A 26,701-nucleotide genomic window follows, 5' to 3' on the forward strand; every position below is an offset into this window, starting at 1 on the left:
TGCTGGCTGCCAAAGACAGCGAGTCCAGGAACATGGAGCCTGCTTTCAGAGCTCCTAGGAACCCCCTTAAATGCTTTTATAACCTTTTCAAAAATAAAATATAACACACACACACACACACACACACACACACACACACACACACACCCCTCACTCAGGAAGATTCCAAGTTGTTAGGAGGACTACCTCCATTCACTCCCTAAATGGGTACATTTTCAAAATCATTTCCATTGAATAAAACTTGCAGGAGACCAGTGTCCTGGGTGATGTGGCTATAGTGGGACTAAAGATCAAGTGAAGCCACTACCCCCAGGGTTCTACACATCACCAATGTGCCATAATATAAGAACTGCCCAACAAACCACTCGAGTACCATTCTCAATGGGATATTGATGGCTTATCGGTATGCCACACCCCAACACTGACCACGGCAGGGACATAGTGGACTCCGGAGCCATACTATGACCCAGGATTGTTTCAAAGGCAGGTTTTTTTAAATAAGAAAAACCATAAGCACGTCACAACCAGGTAACCAGGTGGAAGGCAAGGGGGAGGGCAACACTACATTATTTTGACCAGTTAAACACAAAAAGAATTGGTTTTGTTCTGAGCACAATGTCCTGGTAGCTAGACAAAATATTTTAAGCTGATTGGCTAGGATTTAGGGTAAGGGAGCTCTTGGAGGCTTTCCAGCTCTCTGGGAGTAAGGACACAGCAGGATGTTGCAGCCTTAACTCTAATAGAACATCATTTATCTTTAACCCAAGCAGAACATGCATTTATCATATATTGTTTTATTCTAAGCAGCAAACATTGAACCTTCCTGGTTTCAGGAATGTAGGGCCTGAGAACGTGAACTTAATTTCACCTTATAATCAAAATGGAGACTCAGGAGTTAAACGGCTTCTGATTCGCTAAGAGCCATAGCTGGTGTTAACAGAGGAGCCACAGTTATGCTAAGAACTAAAGTAGGTCTCAATGAAGGGGCTATAGAGTTTAAGCAGGTTAAATAGGTTACAACAAAGGCGAAGCTAAACTGTTTATCAGATTTCTTTTGGGAAACCCAGGAAAAATAACAGGCTAGTTTCCTTGGGTATAAAAACAGACTTCTTGAGTATCCCTGAATTTACCTTTACATTAAATGGGTTACCTGGTGCTAACTGGCTAGTTTTCTCTTGCTCTGGGTCTTTGCCCTGCTGCCATGCACTGGAAGTCACTGAAATGGTCAATTTGCCTTTTTGTTTTTTGTTTCTGCCATTTGTCAGCCCTTTTCTGCCCATGAACCAACCACTCCTGCTTGGCCCCTTTGTAACAACCATTCTATCTTATGAATTGAACTGTTGATGATTCTAGAAAGGAAAAAAAAAAAAACCAATTGAGATCTTCAAACTTAGACTGTGGTGATTTTGTCCTTTGACATTTCTTGCTTTGTGGATACTGAACTTTATGGACTTGTGTGAGCATATCTGTCCTGTCTGGAAAAGACAGTGGGGACCAGAAGGGGCCACCTGGTTTCCCCATCCTTCTGCAGCTCCTGGACATCTGGTAGGAAAACTAAAGCCCTGTAGATTCCTAGCAAATGCTAACTGGATCTGTGAAACTCGCCCCTGGGCCATGGATGAGAAGTTGTTCCTGAAGACAAACGGTCGCCATGAAAGCAGAGTTCATTGTGCACATCTAACACTAAGCAACATCTTCCGGAAGTGGGTGATGCTCCAGGGAAGTAAGAAAATGTCACACCTGCCTACGCTGGGCCTTATCTCTGAGACAGGTGCAGCCTGGGACCTGGAATATATGACTGTGAGATCTGAGGAAGTAGGAAGACTCACTCGCAGATAAGATAAGAATGAAATCCCCACCTCTTGGGGTTGCTGTGTACGTCAGGATGCTCTGTAAGCTTTGCCACATAAATGCCAAACGCTAATACTTTTATTACATACAGAACAGCTAAGCACGTGTTTTCTTTTGAGGCAGGCTATTATGTAGCGTAGGGTGGCCTTGAATTCATTACATATGACTGTGAACTATTGATCCTCCTGCCTCCACCTGCCAGGTGCTGCATTTCTATTCTGTGTCAGCACATCTGTTCCTCGGTGGTACTGGGACCAAACCCAGATCTTCCTGCAAACTAGACAAGTGCTCTCTCAAGTGAGCTAAAACCTCACCACTAAGGTACATTGATTTTAAACCTTAGAATTCCTCACAGAAATAAAGCAAGCATGGTAGATCATAAATTAGCAATGCAATCGCTACTTCCTCCTCTTTCTCTCTATCTCTGTCTCTCTCTGTCTCTGTCTCTTTTTCTCCCAACCAGCGTGTGCATGCATGGGCACCGCGGGCAATGTCTTCTGCCACAGGGAGCAGTAGGGTGAAAATGACATGAGCAAAGGAGTCCTTGAGACAGAATCAGAAAGAATGAGCAGCTATAGTGCACGCTGTGTGCTAAATACAGAGCCAAGCATTCTGAACCCAGAATTTTTTTATTTAGCTTCTTTCAACCTGATAAGGGAGATATAAATATTCTCCTCCATTTTATAGGGGGGGAAAAAAAAACCAAGGCTGGGGACACATGAGTTGTCTATGGTGACAGAGTGTAAGATCTTACTCTGTGGTTTTGTTTTTTTTGTTTTTGTTTTTGGTTTTTGGTTTTTTTTGTTTTGTTTTTTTGGTTTTTGTTTTTTTTTTGTTTTTTTTTTTGTTGTTTTTTTTTTTTTTTTTGGTTTTTCGAGACAGGGTTTCTCTGTGTTAGCCTTGGCTGTCCTGGACTCATTTTTTAGACCAGGCTGGCCTCGAACTCACAGCAATCCACCTGCCTCTGCTTCCTGAGTGCTGGAATTAAAGGTGTGCGCCACCACTGCCCGGCTACTCTGTGGTTTTTCAACCCTGCCTCCTTCACCATCAAATGTCAACAATTCCCCACCGTAAGAAACATTCCATCACTGGAAAAACTCTACCTGACTCAGACTGCCTCCCCTGTCTATCACTCTCCCTCTTCTACAGTCACAGCTCCAACAGCATCTCCTGACAGCCTCTTGAGCTTGTTCCAAGTGGGCCACCCAGCCCTTGGGCTACCCTAGAGAGCAGAGCGGATGTTACTGCTGAGGGCAGACAAAGCCCTCAGGGAGTGGTGTGCTTGGAGAAGGGATGAAGGTGCTGGAGAGACTCCTGAGTTCTGTTCTCACTAGCCATGTTAATTTCATCTGTTTTCCCCAGTTTCCTCAACTCTAAGACAATGGGCTGTGGTCCCATTTGTAGAGTCTTTTCCAATTCCTGTATCTTTTTGAGACTAAGGATGGATTCACTTCAAGCTTAAGTTTCCTTTTAATGATATTTCTCTTAACTGTTATTTGAGACAAAGCCACACCTTAGCTGGGAAATGTAATAAGGCCTGTAGCCTTGACCAGGTATCTTTCCTTGAATCAAACCATTTTTAAATCAGTCTTCTTAGGGTTATAAAACCACTCCAAGAGTGAGGTGTGGCAATTTTTCCTGGCATATCAAAGTGAAAGATCTTGTCCATCAACTGTCATAGAAAGTAAGGCCAAGGGTCACACCACCCACAGTCAGTAGGTAGAGTTAACATCTTCTGGGGTTGGTTGGAACTTTTATAGGGTAGAGAGACACTCTGGCAATCAAGAGGGCAAATAAGAAACTAAAGGCATCTCAACTATGCACTCTTTCCAACTCCACACAAAACAGGGACACAGACATCAAAGCCCTAGGGAATATTTCATGATGCTAATGATGGCTGAAAGGAGAAGTAGATATGATAAGAAAGATAATTGTTGGAGCTACAGAGATGGATCAGAGGTCAAGGGCATTGGCTACTTTTCCAGAGAACCCTGGCTCAGTTCTTAGTACCTGCATGGCAGCTCACAACCATTTGTAACTCCAGCCTCAGGTGACCCAGGGCCACCTGCTAGCCTCCATAGGCATCAGGCATGCACGTGGTATGTAGGCACACATGCAGGCAAAAATACCCATACACACAAAATAAAAAATAATTTTAAAAGAAAAATTAAAACATTCATATTAATAAAGAGGAAGGTTAATTTCTCCCCTCAGTAAAGAATTTCAAATCAGCTTTATCTTAGGAAAGACATGATCGCTTCAAAGACTTGATTAGATTGACTCATCAGGTTAAGGCAACTGCCACCAACACTGATGACCTGAGTTCAATCCCCTGGATCCACATGGTGGAAGGAGAGAACATATACATATGCCCTGGCACACGGCATCCATGTACATGTGCACAGAGAGAGAGAGAGAGAGAGAGAGAGAGAGAGAGAGAGAGAGAGAGATTGTAATTTTAAAAACAAATCAGATTGCTAGGGGTGGTAGAACACACTTTGCAAGCACAGCCCTAGGAAAGCAGAGGCAGAAGGACTATGAGTTGGAGGCTAGCCTGGGCTACATAGCCAACTCTGTCTTAAAAACACCCTCCAAAGATCAAGTTCCCACAGATACACCAATTCAAACAGCTATTTATGTACCGAACTGCCTTCATAACTGAAGAAGATGGCTGAACCTTGCAAGGATATACTATTTTCTTAAAGAGAAAAAAATTAACATCTTTAAAAAATTTTTAAATTATGAATGAAACATTTGTTATGTGGAGTCATGCTGATAAAATATTGGCTCAAGGAGACAGTGAAGTGGGAATTCAGAGATTTTGTACAAAGGGGCTTTGGCTCCCTCGGTAAAGAATCTAAGTCCAGTGGTTACCTACTGCAGCCCGGTGGTTACCTACTGCAGCCCGGTGGTTACCTACTGCAGCCCAGTGGTTACCTACTGCAGCCCAGTGGTTACCTACTGCAGCCCAGTGGTTACCTACTGCAGCCCAGTGGTTACCCTCTGCAGCCCAGTGGTTATCTACTGCAGCCCAGTGGTTACCCTCTGCAGCCCAGTGGTTACCTACTGCAGCCCAGTGGTTACCCTCTGCAGCCCAGTGGTTACCTACTGCAGCCCAGTGGTTACCTACTGCAGCCCAGTGGTTACCTACTGCAGTCCATGGTTACCTACTGTAGTCTAATGGTTACAACTGCAGTCCAATGGCTAACTTACTGCAGTCCATGGTTACCTACTGCAGAGCAGTGGTTATCTACCGCAGTCCAATGGTTACATAGACTGCAAAAGTAACTGGCGTTCAGTGACTCAATCTTTGCTCCATTATTGAAAATGAGCCCCAAGTCAAGGGGAGGGTGGGGATGTTTGTATTTTATTAGAGTAAAAACCAAGGAGTCACATAATCCCAGCTCTCTGCAGACAGATGCAGAAGGATCCCAAATTCAAGTTCAGACTAGGCTAGGTGGACCCTGCCTCAAAGAAAGGAAGCAGGGCTCAGGGGGTTGCTCAGTGGGCGAAACACCTGCTGCACACGCCCCAAACCTCTGCAAACTGGGCACGGTGGGGAGCACCTGTAATCCCAAGGCTCCTACACAAAGATGGGAGGCAGAGACAGGAGAAACATGGAAGCTTGAAGGGCAGTTAGCCTGTCATGTGCAGTAATGAAACAACAAAAGACCTTCTCTCAAACGAGGTGGAAGGTGAGGACTGATGCCCAACGTTTTTTTTTGGGCCTCTGCACCTGCACTGTGGAATGTGCTCATGCAGAAACCCGCGCGCGCGCGCGCCCACACACACACACACACACACACACACATCAGCAGCAGCAGCAGCAGCATTAACCACACACATAGGCATGCAAAAATAAGAAGCAGTAGTTAAGAGTCAAAAATCATGGGCTAGAGACACAAATGGCTTATCAATTAAAAGCCACAGGTTCGGTTCCCACAGCACACACATGGATGCTGACAACGCTCTGTAACTCCAGTTCCAGGTGATCCAATGCCTTCCTTGGGCCTCCTCAGGTACTGGGAACATGCAGACACGTGCAAGCAACACTTACACAGTAACTCTTTTTTTTTTTTTAATGTCAAAAATCAGTTACAAGTAAAAGTAAATAAAACTCTTTACAAAAACACTCTCTAAGAATATTTGGCTAAAATGTATTCTAAATATAGTAACTGTAGCTCTTTTCATAGTAAATGATTCTTTTTAAGGGTAAAAATAGTTTTTTAAAACTTAGATTTATTTTCATAACTGCACTATAATGCAACATTAATGGTCTGTCTATAGAAAAAAAAAAGTCAGACACACCTAAGTTCTAATCCTAACTGCCCAGCCATATTGTAACGTCTATAAACTAAGGTACTTCTGCCTTCCTGGGCCCCTTCTTCTATGATAAACATTTTAAATGCATTTTATAACTGTGCTGGTGGCTCTCGTTTCTCTCACTGCTCAGTTCTAAGATAACCCCTTTAGTACACTGATTCCTCTCAGCCATGCATAGAAGACCTGGCTTGAAATGAGGAAACTTTGGCAAGATAAAAGTACAGAGACCCAGTCTGTAGGCTGTTGCTTTGCTCTGTTGAGCCCAAGGGACATGTCCCATGAAAGTCTTCACCTACCAGGAAAGTGGGATAGATGTGAGGACATCTAGGTGACTCTAGATGTGGGACTCTAGGTGAGAGAAGCATGGGAGAATGGGGGAATAGAAGGATCCAGAGGGTCCTAGAAACCTACAAGTAGAACATTATGACGGGCAGATCTGGGCCCAGGGATTCTGTTCAAACTATGGCACCAACCAAGGACAATATGTGCAATAAACATCGAACCCCTACCCAGATCTAGCCAATGGACAGGACATTCTCCACAGATGAGTGAAGAGTGGGGTCTGACTTTCACACGAACTCTGGTGCCCCATATTTGACCACGTCCCCTGGATGAGGAGGCCTGGTGGCACTCAAAGGAAGGACAGCAGGTTACCAAGAAGAGACTTGATACTCTATGAGCATATACAGGGGGAGGAGGTCCCCCTCAGTCACAGTCGTAGGGGAGGGGAATAGAGTGAAAGTGGGAGGGAGGGAGAAATGGGAGGATACAAGGGATGGGATAACAATTGAGATGTAACAAGAATAAATTAATAAATAAATAAATTTTTTTAAAAGTTCAGAGACTCAAGAATTGAAGTCATGTCATTACTTGGGGATCGCTGGTCTACTTTCAGCTGAGATGAGCAGACTCCACTTCATTTTTTTTTATGTGGAATATAATGCCCACAATTAGGTCTCCTGGTAGTTACGTGTAGTAAGGAACGTCCCATACCATGAGCCAAGTATTCTCAGCTCAGCTCCATGACAACATCTTTGCAACCTCACGCAAGGCGCTGTACTTCTGCTTCATTGTGAAAATAAGGGGGACACAGAACTTGGCAATCCCATCTCTTCTACTTCCAAGACATCTTATGACTTTCTTGTCTGTTTGTTTTATGTGCGTATGAGGGGCATACACCCACCATGGCACAGGCATGGAGGTCGGAGGACAACTTGCGGAAATTGGTTCTCTCCTTCTACCATGCGAGTCCCAGGGCTTGAACACACCTACGGGCTGAGACAGCTCAGTGGGATGGATATAGACCAGCAACCACTCACCTTAGGAATTCTGTCGGGTGAGGGAGAAAAAAAAATGTTCTTTTGAAGACTCTTGGTAGAGTTCTCAGTTACTTGAAGCCAAAAGAGTTCCTAAACCAATTTATGATTCTAACATGCTTACCACAAAAAGAAGTCGTGGCCAGTCGACTTCTCTCCAGGGGAGGTGCCCACTTACTCCACATCCCATGGCAGGCCGGGTAGGTCACGCCCTGGCAAAAAGATTAAACATTGATGGTTAATTTTTTTCCCACTTCCTTTCTGTGTTTAAAATGTAAATGCTCTGCTTCACACAAACCACGATATGAAAATATCATGTGTTTGCGTTGCCAGCTACAGAGTCTGGGTTCCTCTTAAATTTTTATGCTGAGATCTAATCCCGAGTGTGATGGCGTTTGAATATGGGTGTTTGGGGGAACAAGGGAACAAAGGTGGAGGCCTCGTGGAAGGAATTAGTGCCTTACAAGGAGAGACCCTGGCAGGCCCTGTGAGGCGAGGACCCAGAGATGGCTGCCAGTCAATGGCCCACAAAGCAGGCCCTCATCAGTCACTGAACATGTTGGCAGCACATGTCCTGGACATCCTGGCTCTGGACCATAAGAAATGAATGCCTGTTACGTGTGGTACTCTATTACTGATGCCCAAACAGATGGTTAAAGACATTAATTATATAATTTAACTCATCTTGACTCATAACGCCAATCCCAACATTCAAAAGTATAGTTCAAATATAAGTGTGGTGGAGAATCAGAAAGATGTCATGCTATTAAAAATATGGGTGCAGGAAATGATTTCCACCATCAGCCAATTTGTCTCCTCATTTCCGGGCACAGAATCTGAGGCTCAGATTTGTTGGTCTTCACAGCTAATAATGTCACATTTCTTTGTGCCACATCACTAGTTATTGGAGTACAGCGTATGTCCTCCTAACAGGACTAAAGTTGGACTGGATAGTGAGCAGCAATCTAGATTTTTTCTTTCTTTCTTTTCTTCTTATGGAGGGTAAATGGGAACTGAGCATAGGGCTTGGCACGTGCTAGACACGTATTCTATCACTAGTATGCACTAGCCTCTCTTAAGTTCTGTTTTGCATCAGGGCCTCACTTAAGTTTTCCCAGGAAAGCCTCAAACTTGAGGTTCTCCTGTCTCAGTCTCCTCTGTAACTGAGATTATAGGCCTGCACCGTCCATCACTAGGCCCAAGGGGAGTCTCAGTTACTGCGGATACACATACAACCTATGTTTTATGTCAGAATGTAATGAGTACAGTCAACCCACGGTTTCAAAGATGAAAAAAAGGGGGTCTCTAGAGAACCCCAAAAATTGAGAAAAGGGGGCTTACTTCAGGAGCTGAGCGTTCTAAAACACCCTGATTTCTCTGGCAATGATGAACACTGTAAAGAAAGGGTCTCTCGCCAAGCGTGGTGGCGCACGCCTTTAATCCCAGCACTCGGGAGGCAGAGGCAGACGGATCGCTGCGAGTTCGAGGCCAGCCTGGTCTACAAAGTGAGTCTAGGACAGCCAAGGCTAACACAGAGAGACCCTGTCTCAAAAAAAACAAAAAAAAAGAAAGAAAGAAAGAAAAAGAAAGGGTCTCTCCTACCTCCACTAGACCCTGCAAAATCCTCACACACATGACGCAACCATAATGCACTCTAGCTGCAGAAGGGATAAACATGTTCAGAGTCGACGTCAGGAAGATGGCGGCTCCAAAGACCCTAGGGGACCAAAGCACTGTATTATTGTCCAGTATGATGATGGCTAAAAGTACTTCAGTTAAACATGAGAAAACAGCCTAAAAGGTCATGAAATACCACAATGAAAATGAAGAGAAATTAACTCAGAGAAGTAGACAGTGTGCTAAAATCTGCCCTGTCCCTGGCTAGACCCCTGGGATGCCTTGATTTTCAGCTTCCAGCCGATGGACCATTTGTGCTTACATTCATGGAAGGTCAGAGATGCCGAACCTGCATGGTGCCCTAGAAGTCTGCGAGATGATTGTGCCAAGGGGAACTTCCGGTGCCCCTGAAACCCAGGGATGCCGAACCTGCATGGTGCCCTAGAAGGCCGTGGGATGATGGTGCCAAGGGGAGCTTCCAGTGCCCCTACATCCAACCAGGTTTCGTTCAAGTGACCCTTCCTATTTGTGACTTCTGCATGTTTGGGGCGGTGTCTCCTGCTTTCCACTGTGCTCTCAAAAGACCAAAAGAGCACACTGACCATCCAAGATGCAGCTTGGGACCACGCTGCGATCCTGTCTTACTCCCCAGTTCCCGACGTAGCCACTCGCTCTCTCCTTCTTGCTAGCCCAAAAATCTCTAGGAAAGAACGAAGAAGAAAAAGGCAGGCACCATTTTCTTCTCTCCTCTCAGAATTTTCGTTTAGGCAGAGTCATGTGAGTGTGTGTTGTGTGTCTGTGTGTGTGTGTGTGGTATGTGTGGTGTGTATGTGTTTGCTATACGTACGTACATACATACATAATACATACATAATACATACATACATACATACATACATACATACATATCCCAAGCTAGCCTTGAACTCAACACTTAGCTAAGGATGACCTTGAATTTCAGATCCCCCTACCTCTACCTCCTGAATGCTGGGACTACAGATGTATTCTACCACATTTGATTTTATGCAGTGCTGGGCACTAACCCTAGGGCTTTGTGCCTATTAGGACACCACCCTACCACCTGCACTACATCCCCAGATGCCCCTCCACACATATTTTAATGACACTCCCACTTTTCCTTACATACTAGGAAATCTTTATATGTGTGGTTTTCTCCTAGAGGCAGGAGCGTAAGCAGTGACCAGTGAAGAGTCGGTGGCATTCAGGACTTGATCACTTCTTAAAGGAATACAGTAGGCAAGTAACAGCAGGAAGTGAAAGACACAAGGTAGATGAGGACAGAAGTAAAGACGATCGTATATATGTATAGATATATATTTTTTGATGGTGGCTTTCAAGCATTACGCCTTAACTCTAAAAAAATACATTTCATATTAAGCTGAGTTCAATCCGCTATAGCCCACATAAAAGGCCAATTTTAGTGCGAGCCTAAAGTCAGGCAAAGGAGAGATGAGGACAGGGGAATCTCTGGGATTTGCTGGCCACATAATCTAGTTGAATCCGGTAGCTTTAGGTTCAGTGAGAGACGCTGTCTCAGGAAAATAAGGTGGTGTGTGATTGAAGAAGGCATCTTACATCAACCATAGGCTCCTATGTGCGCGCGTGCACACACACACACACACACACACACATACACACACACACACACACACAGGTATTGTGTGTATATATGTATGTATTTATGTGTGGGTGTGTATATAAATATGTACATTTCATATTACAGCCCAGTCCAGTCTATACTTATATACACACATGCAAGTGAGACCAGTTTCAGAAACCAATACTCTCATGGGTCATATAGTCAGATGTTTCGTTGTCTTTATTCTCTTTAATTACGTTCTCTTCTGTTCCCCTCTTCTTCAGATAAAATTCCCATTGGCAAATCACTATACTGATTTCACAACTGTGTAAGCTGTGGTTTCAGAGATAGAAAACAAAATAACTGCCTCGCAAAATTTGATCTACTTCACGAAGTGGACTTGTGCAACGTCTCATGACAAGCATGCTAGGCAGGAGCTGGAAGTGTGGGCCACTCCTCTTCTGCAACAGGAGCCAGACTACAGCATCTCCCTCAAACGCACACGCTCTTCTCATCCAATACTTCAGTGAGAGAAAACTCCCCCCCCCTTTCTGAGACACTTCACTCTGTTGTGGAGAGTTAGCTCCTCAGACAACTGCGGAGTCATTGGAGAGCGATAAAAGCAGCCTGTGGTCTAAAGGTAAGGACCCGGGGTCCACAAGACACAGCTCCTGCTGTGCTGGTGACAGTAACATGAACACATAGACGTATAAAAGGTCACTGCTCCAAAACACAACTTAAACTAATGTTTCATTTCTCAGATGAGGAAACTGGGGACCCAAAAGAGAAAGAAGTGACTCAGTAGAGGTAATTCGGTGAGCCAGTGAGAGGACATGACCACGCTCTCTGACTCACAAATGATTATTCTTTTTACAACATAATCATGTAATGAATTACAAGGTAAATTACATTGTTGGGGTGGGGGGAAGCAAATCTCTTAAAAATAGCTCCACCGGGGAACAAGGTCTCGGAATTGCCTCTGCCTGCATGGCTCCTGTTTTCCACTCTGCACCCCTACGCTAAGAACAAATACACAGATTTTAAAAGGTCCAAGGCTCTGTGGTATCCGAGGCCATCCTCACCATGTCCTTTACTCTTACCTGTTAGCAGCAAACTTGTTTGAAATGAAGCCACCGGGAATTTGTGTCACAATGTAACCCCAGAAAAAAGATCCGTGGATAAGACCCACAGTCTCTGGATCCCAGTTAAACTGCGCCATCTGGAAACAAGAATTCAGATACAATTATGTTTGAGGAACAGTTGATATGCTGTGTCACCATGTGACAGCTTCGTGAGGCCTTTCATCCTCAGCAAGTACTTCAGGAAGACACCTTGAATACTTAGGCTACAAGGGGTCTCTGGTCTTACAAATTTACCTGCTAGCGAGGGGGAAAAGATGCACAAATTTAAGTCCACTTATGTGTATAAAATGTGACACACCAAATATTGTGTGCTAAGGAGAAAACAAGACAGTTTGTGAAGGAAGCAAAACAAGCCTTGTACATAGCACGTGATTTATGCCATGTTCAGCTGCCAATGCAGTGATAGTCGGAAGATAACTATAGTCTTAGGTCTTTCAGGTCCTTTAATTTTTTTCATTCTTTTTTTTTTTTTTAAAGAGCTACAGACATAGTTTAGTAATTAAAGAACCCACCTTGCATGAAGAAAACCCTGGGCTCAATATCCAGATGGAAAAAAAAACAAAAACAAAAACAAAGTTACCATTGAATTATCAAATATATTTTGTTGGGGATGTGGCTCAGTGGTAGAGTGGTGACCTTGCTTGTGTCAGAACTCTAGATTTAATCTCCAGGACAAATAAGAAACAGACAAGTCCTCTTTTATCATTGTTTTAAGATAGGGTCTCATTATGTAACCCAGGCTGGCCTCAAACTTGTGACCCCTCAGCCTCAGCTTCCTGAGAATTGGGATTAGAGGTATGACCAATACCTGGCTGAGTCTCTCTTTCTCTCTCTCTCTCTCTCTCTCTCTCTCTCTCTCTCTCTCTCTCTTTCTCTCTCTTTCTTTCTTCTTCTTCTTCTTCTTCTTCTTCTTCTTCGTCTTCTACTTTCCCTGCTTATTTATTTATTTATTTTATATCCCATCCCAATCACAGCCCCCTCCCTCCTTCCTCCAAGTCCCATCTTTCCACCCTCTTCCCACTTTCCTCCACCCCTTCTTCTCAGAGAAAGGTGCCCCCACCACCACCACCCTACACCCTATCCCCATGCTGCACCAGGACTAAGCTCATCCTCTTCCAGTGAGGCCAGACAAGGCAGCCCAAGTGGAAGTGACCCAAGAGCAGGCAACAGAGTCCATGCCAGAGGCAACCCCTGTTCCAGTTGTTAGGGAACCCACATGAAGACCAAGCTGCCCATGAACTCCATAATTGTACAGGGGCCTAGGTCTAGCCCATGCCTGCTCTTAGGTAGGTGGCTCAGTCCCTGTGAGCCCCCATGGGCCTAGGTTAACTGACTAACCTGTAACTCTCCACAGATCAGCTAAGTAATTCTCTCGCGCCACTCGTGGGAAGCACGCCGAGTATGTATTTGAAAGACTTCCCTGTTTGTAGTGCTTATCCGGCCCTTCAAATGAGCCTCCCCAAAATATCTTGGTGTAAAATAAATATGTTTTCCCATGGAATAAAACACAGACAGAGAAATGCCAGCCACTCGGAGCACTGTCACCCTGATGGTCACTCTCGGCTGATCCCGGACTTGTTCCATGTGAACAACAGAGGAACAGGCTGCCATGAGTTAGCATGTACATTTGTTGTTGTTTGGTTGGGTTCTGGTGAGGTTATTGTTCTTGCTATTAAGGGGGGCTGTTATTGTTTGGGGTCCATATTTGGGCTTAGGTTTTCCCTTTTATTTCCTTTTCTTCTTCTTTGGTTAGCTTTTGGGGACAGGATCTTGTTATGTAACCTAGTTTGTCTTTGAACTCACCATTTAGCTAGAGCAGGGCTGGACTCCTCCTTGCCCCTCACCCCCACCCCCTACACCTAGGTCTCCTGAGTGCTAGGATTGCAGGTACAAGCGACCATACCTAGTTCCTAATCTCCTACCCTTGCTGCCAGACAGACTGAGAGGAACCATATTTTAGCTCTTAATCAGATCCTCTAAACAAAACCACAGGACCTGGAGAGCACACTGTACCAAAATGTCTTTCCCATAGGCCCCAAAGTAGACCCTGATGACCTGCTGTCTTCTCCCGCACCAGACAAATGCGAACAGTGTCTTGTTTTGATTTGTGTCTCCACAGGCAAGCTCTAATCAGCTAGCCTTGCTCACAAAAGGCTGGGAAAATACCTGCGATACACATCTGAAACCCCACCAGCACTCTTTATTTTAAATGCATTGAGTGTTTCTCTCCCTCCATCTCACCTCCTTACCTCACCACCATCCCCCAGAACAAGAAGGCTATCTGTCTCAGACAGACTCAGCTGAGGCATCCAAAACAGACTAAAGCGTCTCCATGGTGCTGCCTCCCTCCACAAGAACATTCTCTATGAATGACAGGGGAAAGCCTGCGTGCCAGCTAAAGACCTTTTTTTCACCAACTGACATCAAATTTCCCCAAGGCCGGTCCTTGGCAGGGGACTACCGTAGGTGACGCTAACAGATGTGACATCAAAGAGAAGACGACTGTGTTGTTGGCTGAGGAAATAGTACCTCCCACGTCCCCTTCTCACTGTCACACGGCACTCAGAAACAGTCCAGGCTTCGTGTCACACAATATCTTCATATAAAACCATGTAAGCAATCCATGGCTTCCCAGACACCAACATGGGAAACCCAGGTCTAAGCATGCATCCAAACACAGACATCCAGTTATGGGGTGGCTCAAGGGGATGCGTTTTCATTTATTCATCCCATAATTTATGAGGCCTAGGTAGGAAACAAACTAGATTTATGTTTCCAATATTCATAGAGCAGTTTGTTAAAGAACTCCGGTGCTTCTGTATGACACCAGGCCAAACTCAAGAACTAAAATGATGCCTCCTTGCTCATCACACTTTTACCAGGTCTCTGTCCATCGAGCAGTGGTTTTTCTGGGATGTGTGGAGGAGTCCCGTGTGTCTGTAAACTTGGATGGGGAAAAGTCAGGTTTTTTTTTTTTAAGCTTAATATATAATATTTTTTTACTAAAATTTGCTTTCACAAAAATATTGTGCAAAACAATTTCTTGATTTGTTTTTGTTTGCTTTGTTTTTCCAAGACAGGATTTCTCTGTGTAGCCTTGGTTGTCCTGGACTCACTTGGTAGACCAGCCTGGCTTTGAACTCACAGAGGTCCACCTGCCTCTGCCTCTTGAGTGCTGGGATTACAGGCGTGCGCCACCACACCAGGCTTCAACTTCTTGATTTGTATACTATCTGGGGTAAAACCTTGGAATAAAATGCTCTGGGGTGGGTTGCTTTGGTTCATGTTTCTAGAACGCTCCTTTTCCCTGGAATTACTCTAGGTCCATGGGCAATCAGCAAAGTTGCACTCCAGTGTTCTAATAAAACCACAGAAAAGTCAGCATTTTTATCTTCACTACCTACTGACTGAAATTTAGAATTTTTGAAAATATAAACATAGTTTAAAACATGGTAATATCGGTGTCACGGGTGAAAGCCAGAAACATGTTCATATGAAATTATAGTTATTGCCATGTTCTCAAACTAGTATTTATACTTCAACCTTAAAAATACAGCAATTTCAGGCACTTTGCTAGGTTTTTTCATCTAATGCACTAGTAAGAAAGCTTGTTTCTATACCATAAATTTAATTTTAAGTATATTCTTCTACATTTAATACTGCCTAAAAATGGGCACCTTAGATGCAGGCAGAGTCGATGGCTGCACTCTTCCAAGTCAGGGTATGCAAGTCGTCAATAGTTCCTGCCCTGTGAACAAATCTGGCAGAGATATTAGGCCAGAAAGCTAAAGATGAGGCTCCAATGTTATAAAGTATATCGGGTGACTGGTCAGGCAGTAAACTGTCTTAAATCAATTTGTGCATTTTGGAAGCTGCTAACCCACACTGCTGGTTCACTCAGGAATTTAAGTTTTATTCCTTCTCAAGTCTCTGAGGGGCACTGAAGACAAGAAAGTATAGTTTTACAACCAAGTTTAGTTGGTTAGGGGACAAGATCGTTTTAGATCAAGATAAAGACGTTAAGTTATTAGAGTTGAGATAGGATAGATATTGAATCTTATTTGGAAACTTAGACCCAACAAGACAGGAAAGACACTAACTTCAAACTGGACGAATGCAGATGGCCAATTCACTATGAATGTAACATGTACAGAACTCATTATTCTCATGATTGTCACATGGTTCTCCCCACTGTATGTAGTTTGTTTTATATATGTGTAATAAAATAAAAGTATTAAAGATAATAATCGCCTCCCTTTGTAATTGTTTGTCTACTATGCCAAGAATTTCAAACATTATCTTGGACCAAAGGTTCACCAAATTGTTCACAAGTTTCAAGGGGTTCATAGCACAGAAAAAGTGGGGAGTCTCGTGTCCCTAACACATCATGGTTTGTCTGTCTGTCTGCCTTACAGTCCTTTACACACAATGTTCCTTTTTTTTTAACATTTTTCTTCCTATTCCACCAAATCCCTGTCTGGCTCAGCCATCGCTTTCTGTGGTCACAACAACAACATTGTGGTTGGTATACTCACACCTAGAGAAGCCCAAGTGTCTGAGACAGCCACACTGACATAGCAACGGTCACACCAAATTGTCCCTTATGCCATGTGTCTCCTGGACAACGTCCTGGTCAGTCACATTCACCTTACTATCCCTATCACCGTGTCTAGGACCCAGAATGAGGTTTGTCACTCTATGGGTTTGTTACATTAATTAGTGAATTACTCTGTTTGCTTTTACACAACTAACACACATACACACACAAACACACACACACACACACACACACACACACACACACACACTTGCTCCATACCAACCTGGATTTCTGGTTTCCCATCCACATACACAGTGCTATTGTTGACCATTTCCACAATGGCCACTCCAAGGTTGCACCGAATCCCAAAGGAAATGCAGAAGCCCAGCCCGCTCATGACAGCGATGATGTACCGCTTGGGAATGCCACAGCAGCTGCAGTCACAGATGGGGAGATGTGTCCTGGATGTCTGCACGGGCCTCCCTTCTTCATTCAGCTCAATGTTGTCTTCTTCTTCGTTGCTCCCATCGATTTTCCTGTGTCACAAAGACAATTGAAAGCGAATAGAAGCCAGTGTTCAAAGTGAGGGAAAATACACATAGTGAAAATGAGAATGGTGCCAGGGAACAGAAAGAGGAAACCCTGCAGAAGGGTGGGAAGTGTATTTTAAAAGTTATTGTCATCATCATCATCATCAATCATCATCACTATCATCATCACCACCATCACCACCATCCTCCTCCTCACCACCACCATCCTCCTCCTCACCACCACCACCATCACCTCCACCACCACCATCACCACCACCATCATCATTACCACCACCACCACCATCATCACAACCATCATCACCACCACCATCATCACAACCATCATCACCACCACCATCATCATCATCATCATCATCACCACCACCACCATCATCATCACCACCACCACCACCACCATCATCATCACCACCACCACCACCACCATCATCACCACCACCACCACCACCACCACCATCATCACCACCATCATCATCACCACCATCATCACCACCACCATCATCACCACCATCATCATCACCACCATCATCATCACCACCATCATCACCACCACCATCATCATCACCACCACCACCACCACCACCACCATCACCTCCACCACCACTACCACCATCACCACCATCATCACCACCACCACCACCACCACCATCATCACCACCACCACCACCATCACCACCACCATCATCATCATCACCACCACCATCATCACCATCATCATTAAAGTAGACAATATTGGCTAAAATGACTAATGCTCTAGATTTTGTGTTGGACTTTCATGGGCACTAAATCATTCAGATCTGCTGTATTTGGCCATATACACCCGTCATCCCAGCATGTGGTAGGCGAGGGCAGGAAGGAAGGTCTCAAATGTAAGTCTGAGCGATACAGCAAGTCTAATTGCATCCTGGGCTGCAGAGTGGGGCCTTATAGAAAAAATAGAGGGGGAGTCTCTTACAGGTCATACAAACCCAAGGAGATGCAGTATCCTCATTCTGTTTATAGAGGAGGAAATCTCATTTGAGGAGTTATGCAAAGCCAGGTTCTGTGGGAAAGATTAAGCTTTGTCACAGGTGGAAGCAATCTTAGTGGGCTTTACCCTTGGGGCACCCCATGAATACCTTGTGACAGACTGTTTGGAGCCTTCCTGGGCTTGGAATTCAGCTGGGAACCCCACCGTGGCTATTGTTTTCCTAATTGACCCTCGAAGGGAGGAGACCACCCTTTGCATGTGACTGGGAAGGTGGGGAGAAGAAAAAACAAGTTGAGGGGAGGAGAGAGCACGGGGAGAGCAACCGGGCCAGAGCAGCACGCGGGACAGAGAGACACCTAAGGACCCGTCCCGTGGAACGGATACTGGAAGGTTCACTCTTTTTTCCCTTTAACCTTTTTTCCTTCTTGTGTAAGCTAGTTGGGTTGTATAATAAAGTTTAAGTGTTAAGAAACAGAGCCAACAAGGTTCAGAGTCTGAGTCCTTAACAATCACAATGTACTGAATTCCCGCTGAAAGAGAAATGGATGACCCAACTATATGTTGCATGCGATTTTTATTTTAGAGTTACTGGAACCTTGCTAAGATTATATGCAGGAAAAGAAAGCTATGTATAGATGATTTTCACTGACTTCTATAGGTGCAAGTGATGGTATGACTTAAAATTAATTACCTTCTTCTAAAGCAATAAAAGTAATGGAGCAAACAGAACCCAGTCAATTATGAAGAGAGAGGTGTTTGTGTGCACGGGAGATGGCTCTGTCAGCAAAGTGTTCACAATACAAGCATAAGGTGTACCCACGTAAAAATTTGGGCACTGGAGAACATACCTGTAATCCTAATGCTGACAGATTGATGAGCTCCAGCTTCAGTGAGGACACTATCTCAAAAACAAGGTGGAGGGAAGACAAGAAGCTTCAGAAGAGAAAAGTGCCTGCCAGGCAAGGCTGAAGACCTGAGTTCAAACCCCAAGTCCCACAGTAGAAAGAGAGAACCAACTCCTAAAATTGACCTCTCACCTTCACATGCACACAGAGGCAATCTCTCTCTCTCTCTCTCTCTCTCTCTCTCTCTCTCTCTCTCTCTCACACACACACACACACACACACACACACACACACACACACACACAGTAATAATAGGTAAACAAAATAAAGAATAAAATGGATAATGATGGTAGAATACACTTAAAATCAACCTCTGACCTCCACTCCCACCCACACATTCATACAAATATACACTCATACACACACACAAATGTGTAAACACACACACACACACACACAACACAAAAAATAACTTTTTCTATGCCATGATACTGTAATCCTTTTTAATATGATTGTTTTCATAAATATTAAACTAATATAAGTAGTTAATGTAATTACTAACAAATTAGTTAATTTCTAAAGCAAAATCATTTCCCTTTCTCCACGAATGTATACAGAGGATAATTCTGGCAGCTTCTTTTGTTAGATGTGAGGCAAGTATACAGAAAAAATAAACAACCCTTAGATTCAAATCGGCACAGCAGACATTTACTAAGCACCTACTGTGTGCCGGCTACCGTGCTGCTGGCAGAGAACAGCGGCATACGAATGTGGCTTATTCTCCAATCTCCTGCATCGAAGACGCGTACATGCACAGTGACAGTCAGCAGCCGATGCAGTGACCTAAAATGCTCTACCTAACCTGGCTCCCTTCCCTCTCTGTCCACACAGAGCATGTAGGCTGCATGCTCAAACAGACACCCCCCACTACCTTCCTGGATTTCTCTCAACACATATATCCTATGTCTAGTCCTGTCTGCTTCCTAGAAGGCTCAAACCAACACAACACTTGCATCCTCTAGTGCACGGTGCTTGCTAAGATGTGAGACCAACAGGAGCATCCTCTTACACATGATACCTGAGACTTTCCCAAGGAAGCACACGACAGCACGGGGGCCACAGGAGTAATTGAAGAAACGGTGGACCCTTTGAGCAGCTGGATCTGCTGCTCAACTTGAAGCCATTTCTTTATAACAGAGGCAGAGAGGACACTGGGCACTGGGTCCAGTCTCCCCTGTGAAGTGACAGCTGAGCCACCACTTTAAGAGACCACGGGGTCAGAAGGATCCTAGAGAGGACCTCCTGAGTCATGTGTGAGTCATTTGCTCAGCCTGATTGGACGCAGGGGGACATCAAACTGATGAGAGTTTAATTTTTTACTGGGTAAGGGATAACAATCGGATTGATTGTTTTAAAAATATTTAAATACAGGAGGGTGTAATTTAGTGAAAGAGCACTTGCCTGGTATGTATAAGGCCATGTGTTTCATCCTCCTTGCTACAAACAGCAATAACAACAAAGTAACAATGATAAAATTTAAACTGAAATTATATCAGGCCTAGTGAAACATGCCTTTAATCCCAGCATGTTAGAGACAGAGACAGGTGGATCTCAGTGAGTTTGAGGCCAATCTGGTCTGCACAGTGAGGTCCTAGACAGCAAGGGATACATAGTGTGACCCTGTCTCAGAAATTTAAAAGAAAATTACTGGGGTTATGTTGTGTATTGTTGTTGGTTTGGCCTGGTGTCTTTATATATGCAGGCTCAAAGAGGAAGACTAAGAGGCAAAGCCCACTTCAGACAGTGAGACAACCTGGGTGTGATGACTAGCTGTGTGGCTTTAGGCAGGTGCCTTGGCTGTTCTGAATCTCCCATTTCTTCATCTGTACAACAAAACTAATATGTCATGGAGCCATTAAGATTTTATGCTACAAAGAGTCAACTATCACAACCAGTAATGGAGCGAATATTGACTAAATGATGAGCCGTACTCCATCCTTGGCATTTCATGTGTTGCTCTGGCTTATGTTTTGTGCTGAGCACACTCTCTGCATCCTCTGCCACCAGAAGATGTTATATTCCTCTGTCTGAATGCTTATTGCATTAAGTTAGAGGGTTTTTTGTGTTTGTTGTTGTTGTTTTGTTTATTTGTTTTTGTTTTGTTTTGTTTGCTATCTTCAGCATGCGGAGTGGAGACTTCATAGTCCACATCATACGTGTGTGCATGTGTGGATGTGTGCATGAGTGCATGAAGGCCTGTCCCACCTGGTGGGCTCTGGGCGTGCAAAGGGCAGAAGCTGTCTCCTTGTCTCTGTTCCCAGCACTCACCACAGTTCCTGGAGACAGCGAGTCCTCCTCACCCAGCTGAGTGGAAATGGAGGCTTGCCCACACATCACTCCAAACTTGCAGCCCTTAGAGACGGGGTGAGAATCTATTCATCCATGCCTCCAAATAATCTCTGTAGGAAGGATGGAGGGCACACTTGGCCAAGAATAAGAGAGAGGGAAAAAAAAAAAAGAATTCTTTCTGAAGAACTAGAGGGCTTTAATTATCCATAATAGCTCTTTAGACCACTCGGGTTTCTCTCCATGGTTGCCTATAGTGCTTCTTTTAGGTTAGAGAGTGACAGCCAGCATTGTTGTTTGTCCAAATATAGAAAACTGCAGAGCGCGGGCTGGGGCCTTTCGCCCTCATAGGAGGCTCCTTCCGTTGTTCTCACATACATCTGTCTAGTGAGCATCTAAGCCCGGGTCTGGCTGCCCAAGGCTCTCTGAGCAGCTTTCAGGCGTTTTCAGAAAGGTTAACCTGTTAGTGACTCCAAATGTTCCTCGGACTGCGGAGAAGGTTTTTCACTTGGGAAGAAACAACCTCAACACAGTCATGCACAGTGAGCAGAACGCATAAACCCTACTAGTTTTGAGTGAGTATTTGTGGAGCAATTCCAAGTAAGAAGGGGGTACATCCTCTCAGGGCTGTGTGATGAGTTAATGAATAATATACATTTTCCATTTATATATAATATTTATATAATAGATGGGGGCTTAAACAAGTATATGAACATAATATGTGTGTGTGTGTGTGTACACATGTATAATATATGTATATATACATGTATACATATATATGTGTATATGTATATGTGTGTATACATATATATGTAGAGTTTATGTGTGTGTGTATGTGTGTAGAGTTTGTATGTAAAATGTTCTCCACAGGCTCATATGTTCAAACACTCAGTCCCTGGATATTGGTGGTCTTTGGGGAAGTTGAGGAACCTTTAGAAGGGAAAGCCCAGCTGGAGTAAGAGGCTCACTAAGTGGGGCTAAGCCTTGAGCTTTGTGACCTGGTCCCACTTCCTACCCCATCTCTGCTTCCTGATCTAACCGGATGTGAGCCAGCAGCCTTGCACTCACACCTCCACAGCCACAATCCACTCTAGCCACCACCATTCTAGACTGTACCTTCAAGCCGGGAGTCAAAACAGACCTCTCCTCCCTTTAAATTTGGTGGCTTTTTGATGGGTATCTGGCTCCAACTAGACATATACTTGGAAAACAACGCTTCACAGAGGGCGCACAGTGGAAGAGATGGTCAGCACCTTAACTTCCATCTTTCTGAATAGCCAGCCGTATGGGGAAACAAACAAACAAACAACAACAAAAACACTTTCGAGGTAAATGTGACTCTGTGTGAAGGCACATGAGAACACTGTGTTGTTGTTGTTGTTGTTGTTGTTGTTGTTGTTTGTCATGACAAATACCACAGACATGGGGCGCTTAAACAAGTGTATTTTGTCACAGCTCTGGAAGCTGCAAGTCCAAGGTCAAGGTTTTGGCCAGTTGGTTTCATCTGATGCCTCTGCTCTGAGCTAGCAGGTGGACGCCTTCCCCTGGTGGCCCCACACCTATGGTTCTCAACCTGTGGGTTGAGGCCCTTTCAGGAGTCAAATGACCTTTTCACAGGAGTCGCATAAGAGCATCAGAAAACACAGATATTTATGCTACAGTTCATAACAGTAGCATAAAAAAACAGTTATGAAGTAGCAACGAAAATGACTTCATGGTCGGGGGTCACCACAACACGAGGAGCCGTGTTAGTCCCAGCATTAGGAAGGTTGAGACCAGCTGCTCCACACCCTCCATGTCTCTTACATATTTCTAAATGTCTCTTTACAAGGATCTCAACTCTATACAGTCATGTCTGATTAGGACCCACAGGCACCCAGCAATATCAGATAGTTAGGGGTCACTCTGTGCTGTTTTGTGGTTCTTCCCTTTCCTGTCCCCGATCTTTCAAGCAGAGTTGCTGTTTCCTGCCCCGGAGGGAGCTCTTGTCTCTGTGGTGTCATCATTGTCTTTAACAACAAGCTCTGCAGCCACATCTATAGACACGAATAGTATTTTTGGACTCTGAATTAACTGCCAGAGTTTAAAAATCATTAAAGTTGGTCCAGAACCGCATGGAGTTTTGCATTATTTTGAAGGCTTTTGAAGACCTGGAATCATCAGGCCCCACACCCTCTCCAGGCTGCACATGGATCCTCCATTGGCTACAGCCCTCGCCCCTCCCTACTGCCACACTATAGACCTGCATTCTGCTTATAGTTAAACTCAAGAGGAGGGGGGAAGATGTTTAGCATTTTTGACCCACATCACTATCAAAAACAGAAAAAAATAAAAATCCCAGTTAGGAGCAAATGAATTCAGTAAACAAACGTCATCCATAGCTGCCCAGTGTCTTAACTGCCTCTTGAGATTCTGCTCTTGCCCGAACAGCAAGGAGAAGTGCTTTCCCTGGTCTCTGGTGGAGATCTGCATAGTCCCAGGTGAGCTCTTTGGCATCAGAAACAGCTGGGTGAGACTTAGATGAAAAAGAAAGGAACAAGAGAACGGCCTAGGGAGGAGGGAGGGCAGGGCCGGTGTTGGCTGCGCACCTGAGAAGCAGGTGTTGTTCTGTGGTCACAGCCAGAGGGCTTTGAGGCAAACTGTACTTGGTCCCCATCATCACAGGGAAGGTGGTAATGGTGCTCCGTCACCATACATACATTACATAGTATATTCTCCACTGTTTTTCTTCTGTAGGTAGAGCGTCCAGGCCTGGCCCTGCTTTCTTAACTTCCTGTCCACGTCATAAAAAGGTGGCTATCCTTTATCCATCTGTTGATTGTAACTAAGCCCTTTGAGTGGTGTAGTGTGTTGGGGATGGAAACAGAGAGGGCGTCTCTGTTAGTACATTAAGTACCGTCTAGGTCCAAAAATAAAACATCACCTGCTGTCAGTTCTTTATGTAGTGGGACCAAAGCAAGCATTTAAAGAATTTGACTATTATACATATGTACGGAAGAATTTGGACTACATCTATTGTTAAAAAAAAAAAAACTACTCAAAAGACTGGGGGTGGGGGGTGGGGGAACTGAGCCCAGGAGTTTGAGACTTGGCAAAAACAGGGAGATCTGGTGGGGGCTGGTGCAGGTAGTGACACTTGCACCTATTGCCCTAGCCACCCAGAAGGCTGAGATTGAAGTCAACCTGTGCTACTCAGCCTTATCTCAGAAGCAAAGGAACAACAAGCTTCCAGGGCTGGTGCACAGACCTAGAGTAGAGCACAGGTGTCATAAGAACAAGGACCTGGGTCCATTTGCTAGGAAGAGAAAGAGGAAGGAGGGAGGGAGGCTGGAGGGGAAGGAGGAAGGTGGGAGAAATGAAAGAGTAAAGGGGAAGAGGGAAAGAACACGAGGAGGGTGGTTGGAGGAGAGTGGAGAGAGGGCAGATGGGAAAGACGCAACGGGAAGAGAAAGTGGAGAAGGATAAAGAGAAAGAGGGAAATTGGGATGAGAGAGGAGGAAGAAAGAAAAGGGTGGGGTGTAAGGAAGAAGAGGAGAAGGAAGAAAAGAAAGGAAAAGGAAAAGGAAGGGGTGAAGGAGGAGAGGAGAAGAAAGATAAGAGGAGGGTGGAGAGAGGTAGAAGGAGAAAAGAGAAGTCTATTTCCTATCTGTGGTCAGAAAAGAGACCCACGAGTCCAAACCTCAAAGGTTCACATCTGGACCCCGCCTCTAGAGGAGCATCCTTGGCAGTCAACCCTAGTGGTGCACTCTCATAAGGCTATCTGATGAGTCATATTCAGAGACCTTGGGGAACTGCTGTAAACTCTCTCAATGGTCTATTATGACAAGTAGATAACATGCTTTGTAGAGCTCGTCAACAAGAAGTGACAATTTCTCTGGATGCCTCAAATAAGTGCTTCAAGGATTTATGGGTGTACACACACACATACACACATACACACATACATACACACACACACACACACACACACACACACACACACACACACACACACAAATATTTTTTGGAGCATTCCAGAACACTCCCTCCCAAGTAAAGGAAAAACTTCTGCACTTTCTATTTTCTATTTAAGGATACAGAACTCCTAGTGGCTTTCTTTGAGCTTTGGAGACACTGTATTCCTCAATAGAGAATATTGTTAAGACATACTTATTCCATGATCCAAGCTATACACTGAAAACAGTTAGTTTTAAGTAAGCTCCGAAAGCAAGGAAAGTGGCCCCAACTTGTCCAAGATGCAGTAAGAGCCATCTGAGCTGTGAGGGCCATATTATGTAACATACCTATGGTGCCACATGAGGGTAAGTACCATATGAGCTTTCTAACAGAATCTCAAAGAAAGGCAGCATGCATTCTAGAGTCAGGCCTCAGCCCTTAGCATGCAACAGAGCTAGAGGAAGATGGAACACCTCGCCACACAATAGCAAAAGACCATGTAGCCAAAAAAAAAAAAAAACAAAAAAACAAAACAAAAAAAACCTCTCATGAGCTGGTGCAATCAAAGCTATGAAAATATAGTTGGGGGGGGGGGTGGAAGGAGGAGCGGAGGGGGCGCTGGAGAGCCGGTGGTAGTTTGAATGAGAAAGGCTGTCATAGGCTCAGGCAGTTGCATCCTTAGTCCCCGGTTGGTGAAACTGTTTGGGAAGGATTAGGAGGTGTGTTCTCATTGGAGGAGGTGCGTCACTGGGGGTGGGCTTTGAGCTATCGGAGGCCCCGCACCAGGCCCAATGTCTCCTGGTACCTTTCCTAATTTATCGAGATGTAAAGCTCTCAGCCAGTGCTATCCCTGTCTGCATCCCACCACGACAATCATGGATTAACTCCCCTGAAACTATAAGCAAGCTCCTGTTTAAATGCTTTCTCTTTTTTTCCTTTTTTTTTTTTTTTTTTTGTTTGTTTTTTGTTTTTTGAGACAGGGTTTCTCTGTGTAGCCTTGACTAGCCCTATAGACCAGGATGGCCTGGAACTCACAGCCATCCGCCTGCCTCTGCCTCCCAAGTGCTGGGATTAAAGGCGTGTGCCATCACTGCCCAGCATGCTTTCTTTTTTAAGAGCTGCCTTGGTTCTAAGATGTCTCTTCACAGCAACAGAACAGTGACTAAAACAGTGAGAAGTGCCTAAATCTGAGGAAAGAGATGGGACGAGTTCCCCTGCTTTACTGTCACTTCTCGAACACATGGGATGTAACCCAGCGCTTCAGATTTCAGCTCGTGGCTCAACAGGATCCTGGTTCACCAGAAAGAGCTCTCCCATTTGGAACCCAATGAAATCACTTCTTTTTTTTTTTTTTTTTTAATTATGTGAGTCTTCGTATGTGTCTGTGTGGGGGTTTGTACACAGGTGCAGTACCTATAAAGGTGCCAGGGAGTGTTGGATCCCCTGGCACTGCAGTTCCAGGAAGCTTCTAGACATACAAGGGTGCTGGAACTGTCCTCGCGTCCTCTGCAAAAGCAGTAGACACTCCCAACCGCTGGGCCATCTCACCAGCACCTTGGAATCGCCTCTTGACCTCTTGGCTCAGGTGTGAAACACAAATGACCTCCCATTAAATAAAGGGCTATGACTACTGCCTGGCCACTTTGAAGGCCTCATGAAAGACTACA

At 44.6% G+C, this 26,701-nt stretch overlaps 1 protein-coding gene across 1 annotated transcript in view; it reads right to left on the bottom strand.

Annotated features, from left to right (window-relative positions):
- SLC17A8 (solute carrier family 17 member 8) overlaps window positions 1-26,701 on the bottom strand; it is a 50,884-nt gene that overhangs the window by 19,267 nt on the left and 4,916 nt on the right. The window contains exons 2-5 of the mRNA XM_084794638.1: window positions 16,673-16,925; window positions 11,808-11,926; window positions 9,093-9,207; window positions 7,615-7,702 (exon numbers count right to left, since the gene is read on the bottom strand). Coding sequence (XP_084650764.1) covers window positions 7,615-7,702; window positions 9,093-9,207; window positions 11,808-11,926; window positions 16,673-16,925 — 575 coding nt within the window. The remainder of the gene's footprint in view (window positions 1-7,614; window positions 7,703-9,092; window positions 9,208-11,807; window positions 11,927-16,672; window positions 16,926-26,701) is intronic.

Source organism: Acomys minous, assembly GCF_964271855.1.
Source record: "Acomys minous genome assembly, chromosome: 9".
Classification (NCBI taxonomy): domain Eukaryota; kingdom Metazoa; phylum Chordata; class Mammalia; order Rodentia; family Muridae; genus Acomys; species Acomys minous.